At 40.6% G+C, this 22825-nt stretch overlaps 1 protein-coding gene across 2 annotated transcripts in view; it reads right to left on the bottom strand.

The window, feature by feature from the left end:
* Window positions 1-436: 436 nt before the first annotated feature.
* The window catches only part of LOC142661973 (nicotinamide N-methyltransferase-like), a 39477-nt gene continuing 17088 nt past the window's right edge, over window positions 437-22825 (bottom strand). For both annotated transcript variants that reach the window (XM_075839749.1, XM_075839748.1), the window contains 3 exons: window positions 19997-20181; window positions 14755-14962; window positions 437-1041 (listed from right to left, as the gene is read on the bottom strand). In XM_075839749.1, the coding sequence (XP_075695864.1) occupies window positions 612-1041; window positions 14755-14962; window positions 19997-20147 (789 nt within the window). In that variant the 5' untranslated portion in view covers window positions 20148-20181 and the 3' untranslated portion in view covers window positions 437-611. The remainder of the gene's footprint in view (window positions 1042-14754; window positions 14963-19996; window positions 20182-22825) is intronic.

The raw sequence follows: 22825 nt of genomic DNA, 5'->3' as shown, positions 1-22825 counted from the left end.
TATCCGTGAGTCTGGATGACACACGGATGCACAACAAGGATTTTTTGCAGTCTGACAGAGTTTGCGGCCCGAAAATCCAATGCATCAGGCCTTACATCTTTTTGGCTAATTGGTTAAAAGACTTTACTGAGCAAGCTCCATGCCATTTCATCTAAAGCTGCCATGGCGTGGGTCTCCTAATCACTCCTTTCAGATGTGGTATGTTAAAAGTTTGAAACAGCTTTGGTCCACCTCTGCTTTCCTATACAATTTGCATTACTTTATATAGGAGTAAAATGGACGGTGGACCCCAGAATACCCTTTTATTTTATACTATCACCAGGAGATGAAAACCTACACACTATTTTCCATCCGAGTTCGCAACACTTTGGAAACCCAAAGATACTATAACTTTTAAAAATTAACCTTATTATTAATAGTATTGACAAGTGGAACATTCTTTTTGCATGGTGAATTTATTTCATATCTTATTTATTATTTATTTTAGCGTTTTCAGGCTTACCCAACCCCAAATTACTTATTTACTAGTATTTTGCATTACATGGTTACAAGATAAAGCATGCAGATATACATTATTATTTCCAAGAAATCGTGGCTGAAAAATGTGTCCCTTACTGTGGTTTACGGGCATGAATAAAATATTTATGTTCATAATCAGTAACATCCATCCTTGATTTATTAATACGTGGAGTATACGCAGCTCTTTCAATTTGGTAACCAGCTTCTTTAAAAGCCATCTCCAACTCATCCATTCTTGTGGTTACTGGTATAAAATACTTTTCACCCACCAGGTAAAAAGTAGCATTTGTTACACTCATAATCAAAAGGTGACCTCCAGGTTTAATCAAGTCCTTGAAGTTTTTAAGAACATTACAGTATGACTTTATGTCTTTGCATGCGGATTCAAGACAGAGACAACACAGGAGACAATCAACTGGTGGCAGAACGATAGGGTCATAAGGGTTTCTTTTCATTACATCACATTTCAGGACTTCTTTCACTTTACTGCGGAGTTTCTCAGCCTTTCCCTCAGGTTTTTCCCTTTAAACATACAAGAATAAAAATAATTATCATATTTGTATGTTGTTAAGATGAATGTATAGCTGATACTATAACAAAATACCAAATTGAAAGGATTTGTCCTCAACCCTATTAGGGCATATGAACATCAAAGAGGGAGATCCACTGCTCAGGATCCCCCAATAAGCCGAATGAAGAGCTGCCCCGCAAGAGTGGCTCCTCCTCTGGTGGATTTGAGCCATCCATGATGCACCATTCATTTGCAGCAGTTAAAATGTCTGATTGGCCGTTGCTTACCCCAGCAAAATCAGCTGTATTAAAGTGATTATCTGTGATGAGGTTTGCTTGTCTACTGCAGTAATTCCCAATCTTTTTGCCCTGGGTGAAGCATTGAAAAAATATTGCCTTCCTAAGGAACGCCTATTACTGTTATAGTGACAGCAATTGTTGCTGCTCACTTCTGGCATCACAGTTAAAGTGGAATTCCCATTGAGATGTAACAAATTATATTTAACCTACTACCTCATAAATTACAATTATCTAAGCACCAATTATTCTAAATTTACATTTAACCGTTTGCTTCTCCCATACCTGCAAAGAAGTTGTCTTGGCAAGACAGCTGGTCACTTCTCTAACTCCCAGTGATCAGCTGCTGTCTGTAAGATGAGCAATAAAATATAACAAAAGGATATATTGACTTAACATACTTTTTTGTTTATTTATCCAGATAAATTCTTTTTAGTTCTCTGAAACAATTTCAATGTTTTCCATTAAACAGAAGAATATCCAGTCGAAGTATTAAATGTAGAAGATAAATTGAGAAATATGACAACTCTTATAGATATGTTTGTTTTTATTTGTGGAATGGAGTCACTGATATACTTGATAATTTATTTGTAGAACATCCAGTTATATATCTATCTTCTCTATCATTTCAACTATTTGCAAAATCAAATAGTCAATGTAGTTCCTTATCTTTCTATCGACTAAAGCTGTATATACATATATATATATATATATATATATACATACATATATATATATATATACACAAACATATATAATCTTCTTCCTTCGACCTGGCACTATTATAAGCAAATATGTATATATGTAAGAATTTACTTTCCTTTTAATTTTCTTCAATCTCACCATTTGTCATAGCTCCCTCTATCATGTCCTTTCTCTCTGCATCTTAACAGCAACAAAATGGCACCTTAGTCCTCTGTTGTTTTTCCTAACTGTCAGTCACCTCAACTGCCAGTCATGCAAAGAGAATGCACTCTATGCGTCTGTGTCCCAGCATACATTATAAGAAGACACACGACTCTTCTTTTATTTATCAGAGACCTACTAATGAGTCATCTTATATTTTTGAATAGAAGGATCCCACCCAATTCTCTACAGTGGCTCCATTCTATTACATAAAGGTACATGTTAATATAAATCAATACGTCATATCAACCTCACATTTTCGCCTTACTTTTTGCAAAGTGCAGTCCTCTGCACTTATAGTTCATAATCTTGAAACACCTCTTGTATCCCGAGTTGGGTATCTAGGTTCTAGTAGGTGTAGAATATATTGAAGGTGTATCAATTCTTTCTCCTGAAAACAACCTTAACCCCTTCCCTCTTTAGCCACTTTTGACCTTCCTGACAGAGCCTCATTTTTCAAATCTGACATGTTTCACTTTATGTGGTGATAACGTCGGAATGCTTTTACCTATCCAAGCGATTCTGAGACGGTTTTCTCGTGACACATTGGACTTTATGTTACTGGCAAAATTTGCTCGATATGTTCAGTATTTAATTGTGAAAAACACTAAAACTTAGCGAAAAATTGCAAAAATTTGCATTTTTCTCAACTTAAATGTATCTGCTTGTAAGACAGGCAGTTATAACACACAAAATTGTTGCTAATTAACATCCCCCATATGTCTACATTAGATTGGCATCATTTTTTGAACATCCTTTTATTTTTCTAGGACGTTACAAGGCTTTGAACTTTAGCAACAATTTCTCACATTTTCAAGAAAATTTCAAAAGGCTATTTTTACAGGGGTCAGTTCAGTTGTGAAGTGGCTTTGGGGGCCTTATATATTAGAAACCCCCAAAAAGTCACCCCATTTAAAACACTTCACCCCTCAAAGTATTCAAAACAGCATTTAGAAAATGTCTTAACCCTTTAGACTTTTCACAGGAATTAAAGCAAAGTAGAGGTGAAGTTTACAAATTTCATATTTGTTTTGCAGAAATACATTTTTTATCCAATTTTCTTTATAACACAGAAAGTTTTACTAGAGAAATGCAACTTAATATTTATTGCCCAGGTTCAGCAGTTTTAGGAAATATCCCACATGTGGCGCTAGCGTGCTACTGGACTGAAGCACCGGCCTCAGAAGCAAAGGAGCACCTAGTGGATTTTGGGGCCTTATTTTTATTACAATATATTTTAGGCACCATGTCAGGTTTGAAGGGCTCTTGCGGTGCCAAAACAGTGGAAATCCCCCAAAAGTGACCCCGTTTGGGAAACTACACACCTCAAGGAAATGATCTAGAGGTATAGTAGCATTTTGACCGCACAGGTTTTTTACAGAAATTATTGGAAATAGGCCGTGAAAATTAATATCTAAATTTTTTCAAAGAAAATGTAGGTTTAGCTAATTTTTTCTCATTTCCACAAGGACTGAAGGAGAAAAAGCACAGCAAAATTTGTTAACCAATTTCTCCCGAGTAAAAAAATACCCCACATGTGGTAATAAACGGCTGTTTGGATACACGGCAGGGCTTAGAAGGGATGGAGCACCATTTGGCTTTTGGAGTTCACATTTAGCAGGAATGGTTTGCGGAGGCCATGTCACATTTACAAAGCACCTGAGGGGACAAAACAATGAAAACCCCCCACAAGTGACCCCATTTTGGAAACTACACGCGTTGAGGAAATTATCTAGGGGTATAGTGAGCGTTTTAACCCCACAGGTTTTTTTGCAGAAATTATTGGAAGAACGCCCTGAAAATAAAAATCTACATTTTTTCAAAGAAAATGTAGGTTTAGCTAATTTTTTCTCATTTCCACAAGGACTGAAGGAGAAAAAGCACTGCAACATTTGTACAGCAATTTCTCCCGAGTAAAACAATACCCCACATGTGGTCATAAACGGCTGTTTGGACACACGGCTTAGAAGGGAAAGAGCACTATTTGGCTTTTGGAGATCACATTTAGCAGGAATGGTTTGCGGAGGCCATATCGCATTTGCAAAGCCCCTGAGGGGACAAAACAATGAAAATGCCCAAAAAGTGATTCGATTTAGGAAACGACACCCCTTGAGGAATTCATCTAGGGGTGTAGTAAGCATTTAGACCCCATAGATGTTTCATAGAATTTATTAGAATTGGGCTGTGAAAATAAAAACAATCCTTTTTCTTCAATAAGACGTAGCTTTAGAGCAAAAGTTTTCATTTTCTCAACAAATAAAGGAAAAAAAAAGAATTTGTACGGCAAATTCTCCCGAGTAAAACAATACCCCAAATGTGGTCATAAACTGCTGTTTGGGCACACGGCAGGGCTCAGAAGGAAAGTAGCGCCATTTGGAGTGCAGATTTTGCTGGATTGGTTTCTGGGCGCCTGTGGGACCAAAACAGTGGAAATCCCCCAGAAATGACCCCATTTTGGAAACTACACCCCTCAATGCATTTACCTAGTGGTGTAGTGAGCATGTTAACCCCGCAGGTGTTTTGTAGAAAGTAGTGTGCACTCGATGTTGCAGAGTGAAAATGGAATTTTTTCCATAGATATGCCAATATGTGGTGCCCGGCTTGTGCCACCATAACAAGACAGCTCTCTAATTATTATGCAGTGTTTCCTGGTTTTAAAAACACCCTACATGTGACCCTAATCTTTTGCCTGGACATTCGACCAGGCTCAGGAGTGAAAAAGTACCATGCGAAATTGAGCCCTAATTTGGCGATTTACAAAGTATTGGTTCACAATTGCAGAGTCTCTGATGTGAAATAATAAAAAGAAACCCCTGAGAAGTGACCCCATTTGGAAACTACACCCCTCAAGGCATTTATTAAGGGGTGTAGTGAGCATTTCACCCCACAGGTCTTTTCCAAAAATGAATGCGCTGCTGATGGTGCAAATTAAACATTTATATTTTTCCCTAGATATGCCATTTCAGTGGCAAATATGTCATGTCCAGCTTATGACGCTGGAGACACACACTCCAAAAATTGTTAAAAGGGTTCTCCCGGGTATGACGATGCCATATATGTGGAAGTAAACAGCTGTTTGGGCACGCTGTACGGTTCAGATGGGAGGGAACGCCATTTGGCTTTTGGAGAGCGGATTTTGCTTGGTAGTAGTTTTGTTTGAGTATTGCTGGTGTTTCCGTTTATAATGTGGGGTTACATGTAAGCTGGGCAGAGTACATCAGGGGAATAGTCAGGTGGTATAATAATGGGGTAAAAAAAACAATAAAATGATCCATAGATGTGTGTTACGCTGTGAAGCAATCCTTTCTGCACAGGCCGGTGTTGCACTGATATATGGCGTCCTTTCTTATGCCCCTCTTGGTCCACACTCCGCACCTTTGCAGTTTGGGGAATTTTGCTGGGAAAGTGTTGTCCTGGTATAATACGGGCACCGTGGCTTCCAGCGGATATGTTTGGGCCCTCCCTTTCCTGGTTCCCTAATTTTAGGTCCTTGATAAATCGCCTCTTCAAACAGAAGAAATGTTCCCCTCGGGCACAACTGCATATTTTTTTATTTCCTGACTTATTGGAGCCATAACTAATTTTATTTTTCATAGACGTAGCGGTATGAGGGCTTTTTTTTGCGGGACAAGCTGTAGTTATTATTGGTACCATTTTGGGGTACATGCGACTTTTTGATCACCTTTTATCCTATTTTTTGGGAGGCCAGGTAAACAAAAAAATGCAATTCTGGCATAGTTTTATTTATTTTTTTTATACAGCGTTCACCATGCGTTATAAATTACATGTTAACTTTATTCTGCGGGTTAGTACGATACCGGCGATACCTATTTTATAGGACTTTTTTTATGTTTTACAACTTTTTGCACAATAAAACTACTTTTGTAAAAATAATGTATTTTTTCTGTCGCCAAGTTTTGAGAACCATAACTTTTTAATTTTTTTGTCGACGCAGCGGTATGAGGGTTTGTTCTTTGCGAGACGAGCTATAGTTTTTATAGGTACCATTTTTGGAATACGTGCGACTTTTTGATCACTTTTTATTCCATTATTTGTAGAGCAAAGTGACCAAAAAACAGAAACTCTGGTATAGTTACTTATGTTTTTTTTTTTACGCTGTTCACCGCGTGCAATAAATAATATAATATTTTGATACCTCAGGTTGTTACAGTCGCGGCGGTACCAAATACGTATGGTTTATTATTTTTTTTCAATAATAAAGGACTTGATAAGAGTAAAAGGGGGATTGTGTTTTATTTTATTACTTGAATCTTTTATTGTTTTCAAACTTTTATTTTTTTCACTTTTTTTTACACTTTTTCTCAAGTCCCACTAGGGGACTTGAAGATCCAGCTGTCAGATTTCTTTTTTTCTAATACAATGCACTACCTACGTAGTGAAATGTATTAGATCTGTCAGTTATTCACTGACAGCAAGCAGATTAGTCTTCGCCCCCCCTGGCGTGGCCTACATCGGCTTCCGTAATGGCAGAGCAGGAGGCCATTGTGTCTCCTGTTGCCATAGCAGCAGTCGCCAGTCCTGATTGCCTGTCAGGGCTGGCGATCTGCTAGTAACCGCTACGATGCAGCAATCGCTTTCGATTGCTGCATCGAAGGGGTTAATGGCAGGGATCGGAGCTAGCTCCGGTTCCTGCCGTTACATGTGGATGTCAGCTGTAACATACAGCTGACTTCCACCGCTGATGACGCCGGATATTGACCGGTTTCCGTGCTAGGCAGATCGGGAAGCCAGTATTAGGCCTCCGGTTGCCATTGCAGCCACCGCAACCCCGGCAATTTCATTGTTGGGGTTCCGATGAGCTGCAAACTCCTTAAGTGCAGCACTCGTGTTTGAGCGCTGCACTTAAGGGGATAATGGCAGGGATCTAAGCGAATTTCGGTCCCCGCCGTTACAGTCGGATGTCAGCTGTAAGATACAGCTGAGATCCGGCGATGATGGCACCGGCTCAGCTTCTGAGCCGGTGCCAAAAATTTGGCGTATGGGTACGGCAATTTGCGGGAAGTCATGGCTTTCCATGGCGTACCCATACGGCAAATGTCGGGAAGGGGTTAAAACTTTGTTTCTGGGGATCATTACCCACCAATCTTCATTGATACCATATTCTGGTATGTTGGAAGAGGGCTCAGGAATATTTGTTTCTTCCAATACTTCCAAGAGGAGTGTACATGGTCTCAACAAATTTCAATGCAAGTTGTGGGTGAGTCATCATTCTCAGATCGTACTTCATATACTGGTATATGTGGTTCTAACTGGCGTGTGATAATATACGGAGTCTTTTCCCATTTGGGTTCCAGTTTTCTTGCGCAATGTGCTAGTTTATTTCTTACCAGAACTCGTTCTCCTGGGAGCAAGCTGATATTTTGTTGTGGTTTTGAATCTTCAACATTAGACTGTTGTTTCTCTCTTACAAGATCATTGCCTTTTTTTTTTTTTTTAGTCTTGTCTGTTTTTGAATCCTCTCGGAAAGAGTGTTACTTTCTATGACTTCAGTTTGTTCCATTAAAAGTGACAGGGGTACTCTGGAGGGGCGTCCAAATAACAACTGATATGGAGTATAACCTGTTGTACTATGTATGGTATTATTGTAATGGCTATATTGATAGGAAAATAAAAAAGTTACGGCTTTTGGAAGATGGGGAGGAAAAAACAAAAGTGAAAACCCGAAAAATGGCTGTGGAGGGAAGGGGCTAATGGCAACATAACCTCTTTTCTTGTAGGAATATGTAACAGACCTCGAGGAAATGCACAAACCACTCCAGCTCGTCCTGTTAATCTCTCTTAAGTCTGTTGCTATAGACATATTTCTTATAATTGTAATAGTGACTGTTTTACTGTTGAGCTCTCATGTATTTGTTTGCAATAACTATGTACTTTTTCATCAAAAGAACAGTCCATTTAATTTTTGTAATAAGTTCATTCCTAATAACAATGGAATTCCTGGCCGTGCCATTTCTTTTACTACCAATCTTTGTCCCATAACTTCTATATTTAACCAAACTATTCCAACTATTTTAATGGGCAAATTGTTAGCAGCCGCCAGGGTAACCATAGAAGGTTCGATACTAGCTGTGTCTTGAAGGTATTCTTCATACCATTTTTGATTAATATTAGTGACTTCTGAACCCGTATCTATCAAACAATTTATTAAATAACCATTAATACAGGCTGGTACTATGCGGCATTTCATCAGGGCCTTCATTTAAGGTTCCCGCGGCTCGACGCACAGGGTAATTCTAGTTTAAATGTGTTAGGCCATTTCTTTCGGTCTGACCCGCTCTACAATCTCTGGCAAAATGACCTACTTGTTCACATCGCCAACATCGTTTTTCAACAGTTTTAATAGGTCGACCTCTTCGCCCTCTGTTTTCAGGATAAAACTTTATATTTGTAAGTCGTACAATTTCTTCTTTTGAGTCTTTAAGGGTCTCTGTAATGTCTAGTGAAACCTTGTATAGCAGTATTAGATTTTTCTTCAGTAGTTTTCGGCATATTTTCTTTTTTTACTATTTGAACAGCCACATTTGCGTTCTTATCTTCATCTCTTTGTAGTTCTATAGCTTCTTTAATTACATCAGCAAAGGTAGTTTGATCATCTAATCTGATCATATTTTTTAAGGCTCTTTTTAGGGTATGACTACATAGACCTGATATGAATTGATATCGTAGTAACTTGTCTGCATCAATTAGTGTATGTGCACACACACTAATTACGTCCGTAATTGACGGACGTATTTCGGCCGCAAGTAGTGGACCGAACACATGTACGATGCTAGGAGTCCCTGCCTCGCTGCAGGACAACTGTCCCGTACTGTAATCATGTTTTCAGTACGGGACAGTAGTTCCACGGAGAGGCAGGGACTCCTAGCATCGTACATAAGTATGATGCTAGGAGCCCGGCTCCCTGCACTGTGTTCGGTCCACTACTTGCGGCCGAAATACGTCCGTCAATTACGGACGTAATTAGTGTGTGTGCACATACCCTAACTGCTATACAACCTTCTCGATCCTTCTTGTTGAGTCGATTCCATAAATCTTGTAATTCTACAGAAAACTTTTCTCCTTCTCTTTGACTACGGGTATAAAAAAAATGTCTTAGATCTATAGCAGGAGTAGCATTGCCATACAACGTTTCTAAGCGAGATATAATATCTTCTAATGCTTTTCTTTGTCCTTCTGGAAAAACAAGTACAGCTTTTCGTGCATTTCCCTCCAATAAATTTAGTGCTAGGTCAGCTTGGTAATCTGATGTGATTTGATGCAGCCTTGCAGCGGCTTGTATATGTTCTACATTTACTGTCATAGTTTTGCCATCAAATTTCTGAATACTCATCAGGGCTGCCCCCATGGGGATAAGTATAGGTTGTGATTGTGAGGTGGCCATACTGCTAGAGTAGTCTGAAGAAGATTCAGATGCATTAAGGCTCATCCTGCTGACTACGTCAAAATGTAACAAAAGGATATATTGACTTAAAGGACAGGCGTCGCGAAAACAGTTTTTTTTTATATGTTTTTGCTTTTAATATGTTATTAAAATAAATTTTATTTATTTGTGTTTAGCTTTATTTTTTCTTTCTTTTACTTCTCTATGGGGGCTGCCATTTTTTTTTTCATCTCTGTATGTGACGATTAACGACACATACAGAGATGGAATACGGCACATACATCCCTATAGTGAATGTGAACAGGAGCCGTTCCATTCACTACAGTGTACGCAGTCTGTGTGGGAACGGCGCATGCGCCGCAACCACAAAGTACAAAAAGAAGGTCTTTGGCTGAGCGACATCCGGCGCCTTTTTCATGTGGACCGGAAGTCGCGGCCGGACTGGAAGATGACTACTTCCGGTCGCGGCTTCCGTCCATATGTTCAGAAGCAAGGACTAGAAGCGGAGGGAACGGATGGAGCGGAGGCAGCGGCGGGGGCAGGATCAGGTAAGTTATGTTTGTGTTTGTGTGTGTTATACTGTGTGATTACACTGTATCTAATCCTCCTACACTGTGCATTCGCTCAAAAAATGGCGGCACACAGTGTAGGAGGTTTGAACATTCAACCCCCTCCTTTCTCCTGGCACAAGCCTGGCATTGTGTGAGCACACTAGAGCATGTGTGTCTACACCAAATTTGCAGAATAAAGCAATGAGGTTGCTTTACCACATTGCAATGCTGCAATTTTGGGAATTGCTCCCTCTAATGACCAGCACATGGAAATGTTATAAATTAGAATCTAATTTATAATATTTCCTGACTTGTGAATAAAATAAAGAAATTAGAACAATGTTGTAAAGGATCTGCCAGACACAGCTTCTGTGTCGACGGCCGTGGTTAATCAGTCTGCACCTGCTCCTAGGTCTGATAGAGTGACTCGATCTGCTACCACTCAGGCTGGTAGGCTCAGGAGTGGGAGTACCTATCACAGCCTGGCCAGATGGTTCTAGCTCCCGCCCTCGGTCTATTTATACCTTCATTTCCTGCTTGTCTTTGCCTGTGATTCTTTCCTGTTTCCTGGTTCTGCTGCTCCTGCTACTATTATTGACCTTGCTTCATTTTGACCCTGGCTTTACTGACTACGCTCCTGCTCTGCGTTTGGTACCTCGTACACTCCTGGTTTTACTCGGCTCGTTCACTACGCCTGTTGCTCACGATGTTGCCGTGGGCAACTGCCCCATTTCCCTTAGCTTCTGTGTACCCTTGTCTGTTTGTCTGTCGTGCACATATTGAGCGTAGGGACCGTCGCCCAGTTGTACGCCGTCGCCTAGGACGGGCCATGCAAGTAGGCAGGGACTGAGTGGCGGGTAGATTAGGGCTCACCTGTCTGTCTCCCTACCCCGTCATTACAAATGTGTAATCATTTATTGACTAACAGTTTAACTAAATAAAATAAAAAATATTTTTCTAGCGGCACATTCCTTTTAACAAACTTTGTTTATTTATCCAGATAAATTCCTATTAGTTAGCTTAAACAATTTCAATGTTTTACACTAAACAGAAGAATATCCAGTTGACGTATTAAATATAAAAGATGAATTGAGAAATATTACAACTATTATAGATATGTATTTTTTTTTGTAGAATGGAGCCACTGATATACTAATTATTTGGTTTATTCTTGTTTTATTTGTAGATCTTCTAGTTATTATTTATCTATCTTCTCTATCATCTCAACTATTGACAAGATCAAATATTCAATGTAGTTTCTTCTCTTTCTATTGACTAGAACTGTTCCTCCAATAAGTAAATTCAAGAATGTATATATATATATATATATATATATATATATATATATATATATATATACACACACACACACACACACACACACACACACACACACACAGTCAGCTCCAGAATTATTTGGACAGTGACAAGTTTTGGTATTTTAGCTGTTTGACAAAACTTATTGAATATACAGTTATATAATCAATATGGGCATGAAGTGCAGACTCTAAGCTTTAATTTGAGGGTATTCACATCCTAATTTGAGGAAGCGTCCAGGAATAAAAGCTCTTTAATATGTAGCTGCCTCTTTTACAAGGGACCAAAAGTAATTGGACAATTCTCTCAAAAGCTATTTAATGGACTACATGGGCTATTCCCTCGTTAATCCATCATCAATTAAGCAGGTAAAAGGTCTGGAGTTGATTCCAGGTGTGGCATTTGCATTTGAAAGCGGTTGCTGTGAACCCACAACATGAGGTGAATGGAGCTCTCACTGCAAGTGAAACAGACCATCCTTGGTCTAACAAAAAATGAAGAAATCCATCAAAGACATAGCACAAATGTTAGGAGTGGCCAAATCAACAGTTTGCTGCATTCTTGAAGAAAAAGTTTGCACTGGTGATCTCGTGAACTCCAAAAGGTCTGGACGTCCACAGAAGACTCTCCTGGAAGTAGGTATATCAGTATCTAAGTCTACTATAAAAAGAAGACTCCATGAGAGCAAATACAGAGGGTGCACCACAAGGTGCAATCCATTAATCAGCCTCAAAAATAGAAAGGCCAAATTAGACTTTGCCAACCAACATCTAAAGAAGCCGCCCAGTACTGGAACAGCATGAAACTAAGATCAGCCTGTACCAGAATGATGGGAGGAAGAAAGTACAGAGAAGGCTTGGAACGGCTCATGATCCAAAGCATACCCCATCCTCTGTAAAACATGGTGGTGGCAGTGTGATATTATGGGCATGCATGGCACCAGGTCCCTAGTATTTATTGATGATGTGACTGAAGACAGAAGCAGCCGGATTATTTCTGAAGTGTTCAGGGATTTACTTTCTGCTCAGATTCAACCAAATGCAGCAAGGATGATTGGACGTCGCTTCACAGTACAGATGGACAATGACCCAAAACATACTGCAAAAGCAACACAGGAGTTTTTTAAGGCAAAGAAGTGGAATATTCTGCAATGGCCAAGTCAATCACCAGATCTCAACCCGATGGAGCTGCATTTCACTTGCTTAAGACAAAACTTAAGGCAGAAAGACCCACAAACAAGCAACAACGCAAGACAGCTGCAGTAAAGGCCCGGCAAAGCATCAAAAAGGAGGAAACCCTGGCATTTGGTGATGTCCATGGGTTCCAGACTTCAGGCAGTCATTGCCTGCAAAGGATTCTCTACAAAGTATTAAAAAAAACAAAAAAAAAACCATTTTATTTATAGTAATGTAAATTTTTCCAATTACTTTTGAGCCCCTGAAATGAGGAGACTGTGGGGAAAAATGGTTGCAATTACTAAACGTTTCACTGGATATATTTGTTTAACCCCTTGAATTAAACCTGAAAGTCTACACTTGAATTGCATCTCAGTTGTTTCATTTCAAATCCAATGTGGTGGCATGCAGAGCCCAAATCATGAAGATTGTGTCACTGTCCAAATAATTCTGGACCTAACTGTATATATACAGTATTTAATTCCACCTTCGAAATGTCACTGATAGGCAAATATGTATATGTGTACTATTTACTTTCCTTATAATTTTCTTCAATCTCGCTATTTGTCCTCTCTCTGTTAGGCCTTTCCTCTCTCCGTCTCAACAGCAACAACATGGCACCTTAGTCCTCTGTTGTTTTTCCCAACTGTCAGTCACCTCAACTGCTAGTCATGCAAAGAGAATGCACTCTAGTCTCCTGCCTCTGTCTCCCAGCATACTGTAACGTCCACGGTCAAGACCGCAGACTCCTTTCATCCTGCAGACGTCTCCCTCCCCATAGATGTCAGCACATGCAGCCGTCCTGTCCTGCAGTGACCACTAGGGTGCGCGCTCGAGTTCATTCCCTGCCTTAATGGGCCAGAGCACACACATGTTTTAGATTTGACTGATTGCTCCCAAATTACCCTGGACTATTAGAAGTGCCCCGCCCCTTCACTCATTGCCTGAGCGTTGTTAGTATTCCCGTGTTAGTCTTGCAAATGGTCCCTTAGTGTTATGCTGTTCCTGTTGTTACCCGTGCCCTGCTACCTGTATCATTTATTCCGTGCTGCGTCCTTGTTCCTAAGCCTGTAAGTTTTGGAGTCGTGTCCTATTGCACCTGCTGTCATCTGCCACGTCCAGTGTCATCTGCCATAACCAGTGTTATCCGTCATATTTGGCGCAACCTGCTGCACCTGCCGTCATCCTTCACGTCTGACGTAACCTGCTGCACCCACCTCCATCCGTTCTAAAGCCTCGGTAACTGTCTGGTCTATTCAGGTACCCTAGCGCGGGACTTTGTAATGTTTGGGTGCTCTGTTGCCTGGTGGGTCCACATACCCACAGTCCGTGACACATACATTATAAGAAGACACACAAGTCTTTTATTTATCAGAGACCTACTTATGAGTGGCCGTATATTTTTGAATATAAGGATCCCATCCCATTCTCTACAACGGCTCCATTCTAATACATAAAGGTACTTGTTAATATACATCAATACATGTTATATTAACCTCACATGTCGCCAGGATAAGCCGTGTCTGGCCACTGGTTTCTTCTGCAATGCAATTTATCATTACCTGGCAACCATTTAAGGAAATGGCCATCCATTTGATACATTGACATTCTGGGTCCCCAGGACAAGATCCGCTATTAGAGACCGGCTGTCTATTCTAGCTCAAAGAGGTGGGTCTCGAGCAGGGGACCCTTCTCTACTACATCCGTATGCTTTATCATGGTACATGGATAGAGATTATCTTTATGAGACAACCATTTAAACTAAGTCAGATATCTGACTTGACTTACTTTTTAGATTTTATTTGTCCGATATGCTGATGTTAAACTTATCTGCAAAGGAAATCTGAGGTAGTTTAACCCACCACCCCTTTCTTATCAATGGCACTAACTAGTGCTCTATCTCTTTCTTATGATTTTCACTGCAGCTCTGTGTGATCAGATTGGCTGCTCTGTATTAGCACTAGCCCTGCACAAAACACATTGCATATAGAGATAAAATACCATGCCATATGAAATATACTTGCATACTTTATTTGTAGTCAATTTTAGTGTGGGTAAAGTTTAAATAAATCAATACCTGTTTCCTTCCAGCTCACACACAAATTTAATTATGTGAGTCCAGTCAAAAGCATCTGGATCCTTCTTCAGCCATTTTTGGAATTCAGCACGGTTTTGCTCAAGTAAATCTGAGGCAATGATTTTATCGAAGACTTCACAAGCAGAGAGGAGTTGATAAATGCTTGCTCCACTGCCAACATCAAGTAATGTATCTCCTCTAACTCCATCTTACGATACAAAAACAAAATATTTAAAATATCCGCTTAGAAAGGAATAGTATTAGGAATACCAAATTACTGCCACAAACCAAACCTATATACACATAACAGGGATTCGAAAAAACAACAACAAATAAAAAACGTACACCTCCTAAGCTTGGCTAAAGATCTGACAGGGAAAAGTAATACAATACTAGTAATGATGTTTCTACTTACAAAGACCCTTCTGTGTAAGCCGAAACATAATTTTTAATGTTGCACTACCTTGCTTTAATAAAAGACTTTAACCCCTTCCCGACATTTGTCATAAGTATACATCATGGAAATTTAGTGCTTCCCGAAAATTGACGTATACTCATGACAAATGGATGGCACCGGCTCAGAAGCTGAGTTGGTGCCATCATCCCCAGATGTCAGCTGTATCTTACAGCTGACACCCTGCTGTAATGGCGGGGACCGACGTTAGCTTTGATCCCCGCCATTAACCCCTTAAATGCAGCGGTCACAAGCGATTGCAGCATTTGTGTCTGCAGCTCATTGGCACCCCAGTAATGAAATTTTCGGGGTGCCGGTGACTGCAATGGCAACCAGAGGCCTAATAGTGGCCTCCCAGTCTGCCTAGTACGGGAACCTTCCAGATGGGGCCTAAAAGGCTTCCGTAGCTGTCGGCAAGATGGCGCCGGCTCAGCAGTGGAAGTCAGCTGTATGTATGTCAACCAGAGCTAGCTCCGATCCCTATCTTTAACCCCTTAGATGCAGCGATTGGAAGTGATCGCTGCATGTTAGTGGTTCGCAGCAGATCGGCACCTGTGCCCTGCAATCGCAGGGCTGTTGACTGCTGCTATGGCAACAGGAGGCCTAACAATGGCCTCCTGCTCTGCCATTACGGAAGCAGATTATGCCCGGCCCAGAGACGAAACGTAATCGGCTTGCTGTCAGTAAATGACTGACAGATCTAATACATTGCACTACATAGGTAGTACAATGTATTAGAAAAAAAAAATCTGACCATTGGACCTTCAAGTCTCCTAGTGGGACTACAAAAAAAGTGTAAAAAAAAAAGTGGAAAAAAAATTTGTAAGATGTAATAAAAGTTTCAAGTACTAAAATAAAACACTATCGTAATTTTTCCCTTATCAAGTCCTTTATTATTGAAAAAAATAAATAAACCATACATATTTAGTATCGTAATGGCCTGAACTATGTTATTTATTCCACGTGGCGAACGGCGTAAAAAAAATATAAGAAACAATGCCAGAATTTCTGTTTTTTGGTCACTTTGCCCTACAAAAATGTAAATAAAAAGTGATCAAAAAGTCGCATGTATCCAAAAATTGTACCTATAAAAACTATCGCAAAAAAAAAAAAAAGCACTCCTACAGCACTGGCGATGAAAAAAATGTAAAAGTTATGGCTCTTACAACATGGCGACAGAAAAAATACATTCTTTTTACAAAATTTATTTTATTGTGCAAAAAGTTGTAAAACATAAAAAAGTGCTATAAATTAGGTATCGCCGGAATCATACTGGCCCGCAGAATAAAGTTAACATGCAATTTATAACGCATGGTGAACGCTGTATAAAAAAAATGAAATAACTATGCCAGAATTGCTGGCTTTTTGGTCACCCTGCCTCCCAAAAAATAGGATAAAAAGTGATCAAAAACTTGCATGTACCCCAAAATGGTACCAATAATAACTACAGCTCATCCCACAAAAAACAGCCCTCATACCACTACGTCTATGAAAAAAATTAATTAGTTAAGGCTCCAATAAGTCCAGAAATAAAATATATGCAGTTGTTCAGGTCCGAGGGGAACATTTCTTCTGTTTCAAGAGGCGATATATCAAGGCTCTAAAATTAGAGAACCAGCAAGGGTAGGGTCCAAACATATCAGCTGGAAGCAAGGGTGCCCGTATTATACCAGGACGACACTTTTACAGCAAAATTCCCCAAACTGCAAAGGTGTAAAGTGTGGACCAAAAGGGGGACACCATTTATCAGTGCAACACTGGATTGTGGAGAAAGGATTGCATCACAGCGTAACAAATATCAATGAATTATTTTATTGTTTTTTTACCCCATTATTATACCACCTGACTATGCCCCTGATGTACCCTGCCCAGCTTACATATACCCCCACATTATAAACTGAAATACTAGTAAAACTCCAAACAAAACTACTACCAAGCAGAATCCACGCTCCAAAAGCCAAATGGTGCTCCCTCCCTTCTGAGCACTACAGTGTGCCCAAAGAGCTGTTTACATCCACATATATGGCATCACCATACCTGGAAGATCCCTTTTCACAATTTTTGGAGTGTATGTCTCCCGTGGCACAAGCTGGGCACGACAGATTTGCCACTGAAATGGCATATCTCGGGAAATATTGAAATTTTCTACTTTGCACCATCCACATCCACAATCATTTATGGAAAAGCCCTGTAGGGTGAAAATGCTCACTACACCCCTTAATAAATGCCTTAAGGGGTATCGTTTCCAAAATGGGGTCACTTCTCAGGGGTTACTTTTATTATTTCACATCAGAGCCCTGCAATTGTGAACCAATACTGTGTAAGTCGCCAAATTAGGCCTCAACTTCTATCAGTCCAGGACGGAACAAAGACTTTTTCTAAAATAACAGGACTTCCTATAATAAACATGTCAGGTGAGGTGACAGATTCTCTATAAATCCAGTGACTCATAGGTGACGACTTCTAAGATTCTAATTTTTCTCCTCTTTTCTTCTTTGTCTGGTCCAGACTTCATGACGACTTCTCCCGGCCATGACTCATTTCTGCAGAATTTGCCACTCAGATGTCTTCGGCTCCTGACTTTTCTAACATTGCCACACCTACAAACGAAGATAAAATTATCATGTTGGCACACACTGTACCCCTAAATATAACTGCACCATACACTGCGCCCCTGAATAAAATAGTACCAAACACTTTGTCCCTGAATATAATTGTGTCAAACACAGTAAAGTAAAGCACCACATATACACAGCCCCCTGTAGATATCATCATACACAGCCCACCTATAGATAGCGCCACCCCCCTGTGGAGAGCGCCACACCATGGATAGCACCACACACAGCCCCCTGTAGATAGCTCCACACAGCCCCCTGTAGATAGCGCTAGACAGACTCCCTTCAGATAGCGCCACACACACAGACCCCCTGTAGATAGCGCCACAGAGCCCGCCCGCTCTTGTATATATAGTGCCACACAGCCCCCCCTTTGTGTATAGTGCCACACAGCCCTCCTTGTATATAGTGCCACACAGTCCCCCCTTGTATATAGTGCCACACAGTCCCTCCCTTGTATATAGTGCCACACAGTTCTCCCCTTGTATATAATGCCACACAGCCCCCCTTGTATATAGTGCTACACATCCCCCCTTGTATATAGTGCCACACAGACCCCCTTGTATATAGTGCCACACAGACCCCTTGTATATAGTGCCACACAGCTCCCCCTTGTAAATAGTGCCACACAGTCCTCCCCTTGTATATAGTGCCGCACAGGCCTCCTCTTGTATATAATGATACACATCCCCCTAACCCCTAGACGAAGGCCTGGAGCTGAAACGTGCGTCGGGGTGTGACGCCAGGCAGCCATCTCTATTTTTCATGGGTAAGTTACTATTATGTAACTATATATGTTAACTATACATGTCATCTATACACGATTGTATTTTACCAAATGTTATTTACATTACATTTAAAACCTCTTCTTTTGTACCCATGCTGTGATATATGCAGGTTTTTATACCTTTATGAATTATTAATTGCTACTACCACATTGTGGTTAGTCAACTCTGAATTTTATATTGCGATATATGTGTTTTTATATTTTTGGCTCTAATAAAAATGTATACTTTTGTAATTATTGGAGTGTCATAGTCTCTGTTTCATCATAGGTTATTATCCCCCTTGTATATAGTGCTACACAGCAATCCCCCTGTGTATATTGCCACATGGCCCCCCCAAAAAAATATTGTACTTACCTTGTCCCGCTCCCGCGAAGGACGGAGCGCTGCACAGACTCCGGGCGGGAAGCTTGCGCAGACCAGCGTGATGCAGTGACTAGGGTAATGAAGTGAGTAGGCCCATGCCGTCCGGCCCATAAATGTTATGGGCTGGGAGGCCATGGCTCCCCTGGGAACCTTCTTGGGCCCATGGCGGCCGCCCGAACCGCCCTTATGATGATCTGCCACTGACACTGCCACTATATCCTTTTTTACAAAGTGAAGCCAAAAACTGAATTCCATATTCAATATGTGGTCTTACCATGGATTTATAGACTGGTAAAATTTACATTTGAATCACAAATTGTTAGCTATCTTTTATAGACTCGAAAATCTTATTTGCTTTTGCAGCTGCTGAATGACATTGAGTGCTGCTGCTTAGCTTACTTGTAACCAGAATACCCAAGTACTTCTCGTTCTGTTATCCACACATTTTATGTAAAGCTGAGCCCACGCCATCAGCCGTGGGTGTCAGCTGTATGTTACAGCTGACACCCTGCTGTAATGGCAGGTACCAGAGCTAGCTCCGATCCCCGCTATTAACCTCTTAGATGCCACGGTCAAAAGCAACCGTGGCAGTTAAGAGGTTTGTAGTCGATTGGCGTCACGGGGGTGCCAATGGCTGCTTTGGAAACCGGAGGCCTAACAATGGCCTCCTGGTCTGCGAAGTATGGAAGCCTATTAGGCTCTTTATTTTCTGTCCCTTAACCAATTATTTACACACATGCATACATTGTCCCTCCGTCAATGCATCAGTCGCTTCAGTACAAGGCTGTTGTGGGGTGCAGTATTAAATATTTTTCAAAAATATTACATCAGCTGCATGATCAACATCCATATTTGCATTTACCTTCTCACAGAAATCGAGCATGTTATTTAGGCACAAAAAATGTTCATGAATCCAGGCTAATTATTAGATATTAGACTATTTACCACTATATACTTTCGCAGTTCATCTCTTAGAATGCTTAATATATAATTGAACATTTTATTTAAGTTGTATTACTTACCTTTAGTGAAAGTTTCATGTAGATATTGTGATACAAAGTCTGTCCATTCCCCAGCATGAATTCCTTCTCCTGCCACATAGTATCTCTGTAAGTAATCTTTGGCGTTAAATTCATCAATGTAGGTTTGCTGAGAAGTAACAGGGATGGCCATGTTGTGCTATGCTCAGGACTGTTTCTCTTAAAACCTGATTGTAAAAAATAAATAAAAAGATTAAACCTTTACCACAAACAAATCATATACAGTACATTTTAGAAATCAAGTTGTATCCTGTAAATATAAGCCCTTTACTAGTTTTATTCTCTTTAGCTTTTACAAATTCTATTCCGCAGTTTGCTAAGGCCCCATGCACACGACCGTGTTTTTGCGTCCGCAATTCCCCCGCAAATCCACGGGAGAATTGCGGACCCATTCATTTCTATGGGCCCATACACACTATCCGTGTTTTCACGGGTCTCCGCATGTCCGCAAATCCGTGCCGCAGAAACTCAGGACATGTCTTATTACGGGCCGCAAATTCGATGCGGACATGCCAATAAAAGTCAATGGGCCCGTGGAAATTGCGGATACACCTCCGTGTGTCATCCGCAGTTTGCGGATTTGCGGAAATGTTGCTAGGTGACGACCGGGAATGAGTTCTGTCGTCATCCTGTTTTACCTAGGCTTTTTTTTTTTCATCCGCATTTTGCGGATTACATACGGATGAACTGCGGATTACATACGGATGAACTGCGGATGACATTTCACGGAACACGGTCCTGGAATTTGCGGACCAGAAAAACACTACGGTCGTGTGCATGAGGCCTAAGGCCGTTTACACACCAAAATTATTCAGACCACTAAAGAATGATCCAAAGATGAGCATCTCATGAACATTTCAAACATCAAATGAGTAGGAGAAGGAAGGAGTGTGGGAACTGTAGTGTGGTAAACATAAAACTTTTTATGCATTTTTGAATCATGTCTGTGCACTAGTATCAGTGTTCTTTAGTATCAGCCACATGAAATGGAGACTGTCTTGAATGTGGTCCCATGAAACTTCTCTGTTAGTTTATGATTCTGTCTGTGTTATTGTACCAGACAGTGTATTGTATATAGGTAATCTTTTCAGAGGCTGCATTGAGATATGAATGGAACCCCTGGACCGTGTATTTATTTATTAAAAAACATTGTCGGATTTCCGGAGGCGGTGCATGCTGGCATGGCCGCATCTTACTGAGGCTCCTACAGACCAGTGGATTTATAGCCGATCATCAATTAGATACATCTCAGAGAGGGGTATCAGCTGGTTGCGTATCTTCTCCTTCTATGGGACATGTTATTTTTGTGCTATGGAGACCGGGTGCAGAATCTGCAGGCTACATTGCACTGCTCCGTTGGCCATCTTGTGGCCCTGCTCTCTCCCCCAGCTGCACCTCCTAAAGGTCTCTCTGCCGGCTCCTGGTATAACTTGCAGCGCTGAGTCATGTTGCTGCTGCCGACATTATCTGACCTGCTGTGGGGAGATATAGGAGAGTAGCAGTGGTGCCTGGGATTATTCCGGTGGACCATCGTGAGCCTAGAACGTGTGGGGAGCTATTTCTGAGAGTAGGGACACCTAGGACCTGAGACTGCCGCAATTAGCTGCCCTGGTAGCGGTTACATACTGCCAGGACTACCCTGGCTGGAGGGACACTATGTGGACAAAGCTACCACCAGAGTGCTATTTAACCCTGTTGGACTTGCCTGGATCTGGCTACTACTGAGGTGGATAGAATGCCTGGGACCCTGACTGGGAAGACACACTCACCATCCAGCCCGCAACCCCCCAAGTGACTCTTTTCAAATTTGTTGACCCCATGAAACTTGGCAATCCACAACTTTGCATCAAAGCCTCAAATTTCAGATTAATACCCTTATATGTGATATATTCAACATCTACTGCTTTTACTGGAGTTTGGCAACTACATGTTATAGTCTATTGGACTATTGATTGCATCAATATGCAGATTCACCTCTTGTGCTTTTCATGTCCAAACCTGCCACTTAGCGGCCCATCTACAGCTTCTACAAACCAGCATTCTTTGTGAAATGGATCATCTTTATCCACCTGTTCCTTCCTCAACCAATTGTCATCTTTACTCCCAGGAGTCGTGAGTTGTAATCTGGCACAAATGTGCCGATACAAGCAAATATTTATTATAGAATTATCTATACCATTATAGGTCTCCAATTACACAAAAATTGTCCAGTATTGTCCCTTGATGAACCAACTAGGTTGTGGAAATGTGTTGGGACGGTTATGAAGTGTCAGTGTTGTGATTATTTTGTGCAATATTTGGTGCTTAGAAATTACACTAATTGTGTGTGATAGAAATGTTTCACATGAGAGAAAAAGACCCCAGCAGTTGGTAGGAATCAATGACAATATATTTACAAAGAACTACTACCAGCAGAATAATTCCTGAATTATTGTGCTGGTAGCAGTTCTTTGTAAATGATAGAAATGTTTGTATCCCCAGAGTTTGTCCATAGGTGGCATATGGTATCACGCCATCTAGATATAATTTTCTAGATACTGCAAGTGATTATTGTGTATTGTTTATTTGATTCCACCCTGGTTGTGTCAGGGGTATTTACATTCATAAGAATTACCAGAGTATTTTCATCTTAATAATGAATAAAGGTTATGTTTTATGAAAAGTTCCCACTCTGTGATACTATTTGTTTCTTTGAGGAACCCACATATTGATTTCAGTGATAGTATATACAACACTCTTTGTCAGATGCAAGCTCTTGAGCCCTCTTTTTTTTTTTTTTTACCACCGTGGTGTTCGATAGATGATGGAAAA

This window comes from Rhinoderma darwinii, chromosome 10 (assembly GCF_050947455.1).
Source record: "Rhinoderma darwinii isolate aRhiDar2 chromosome 10, aRhiDar2.hap1, whole genome shotgun sequence".
NCBI classification, from domain to species: domain Eukaryota; kingdom Metazoa; phylum Chordata; class Amphibia; order Anura; family Rhinodermatidae; genus Rhinoderma; species Rhinoderma darwinii.
Note: the sequence above shows the minus strand (reverse complement) of the source record. Positions and strands in the feature narration are given on the sequence as shown.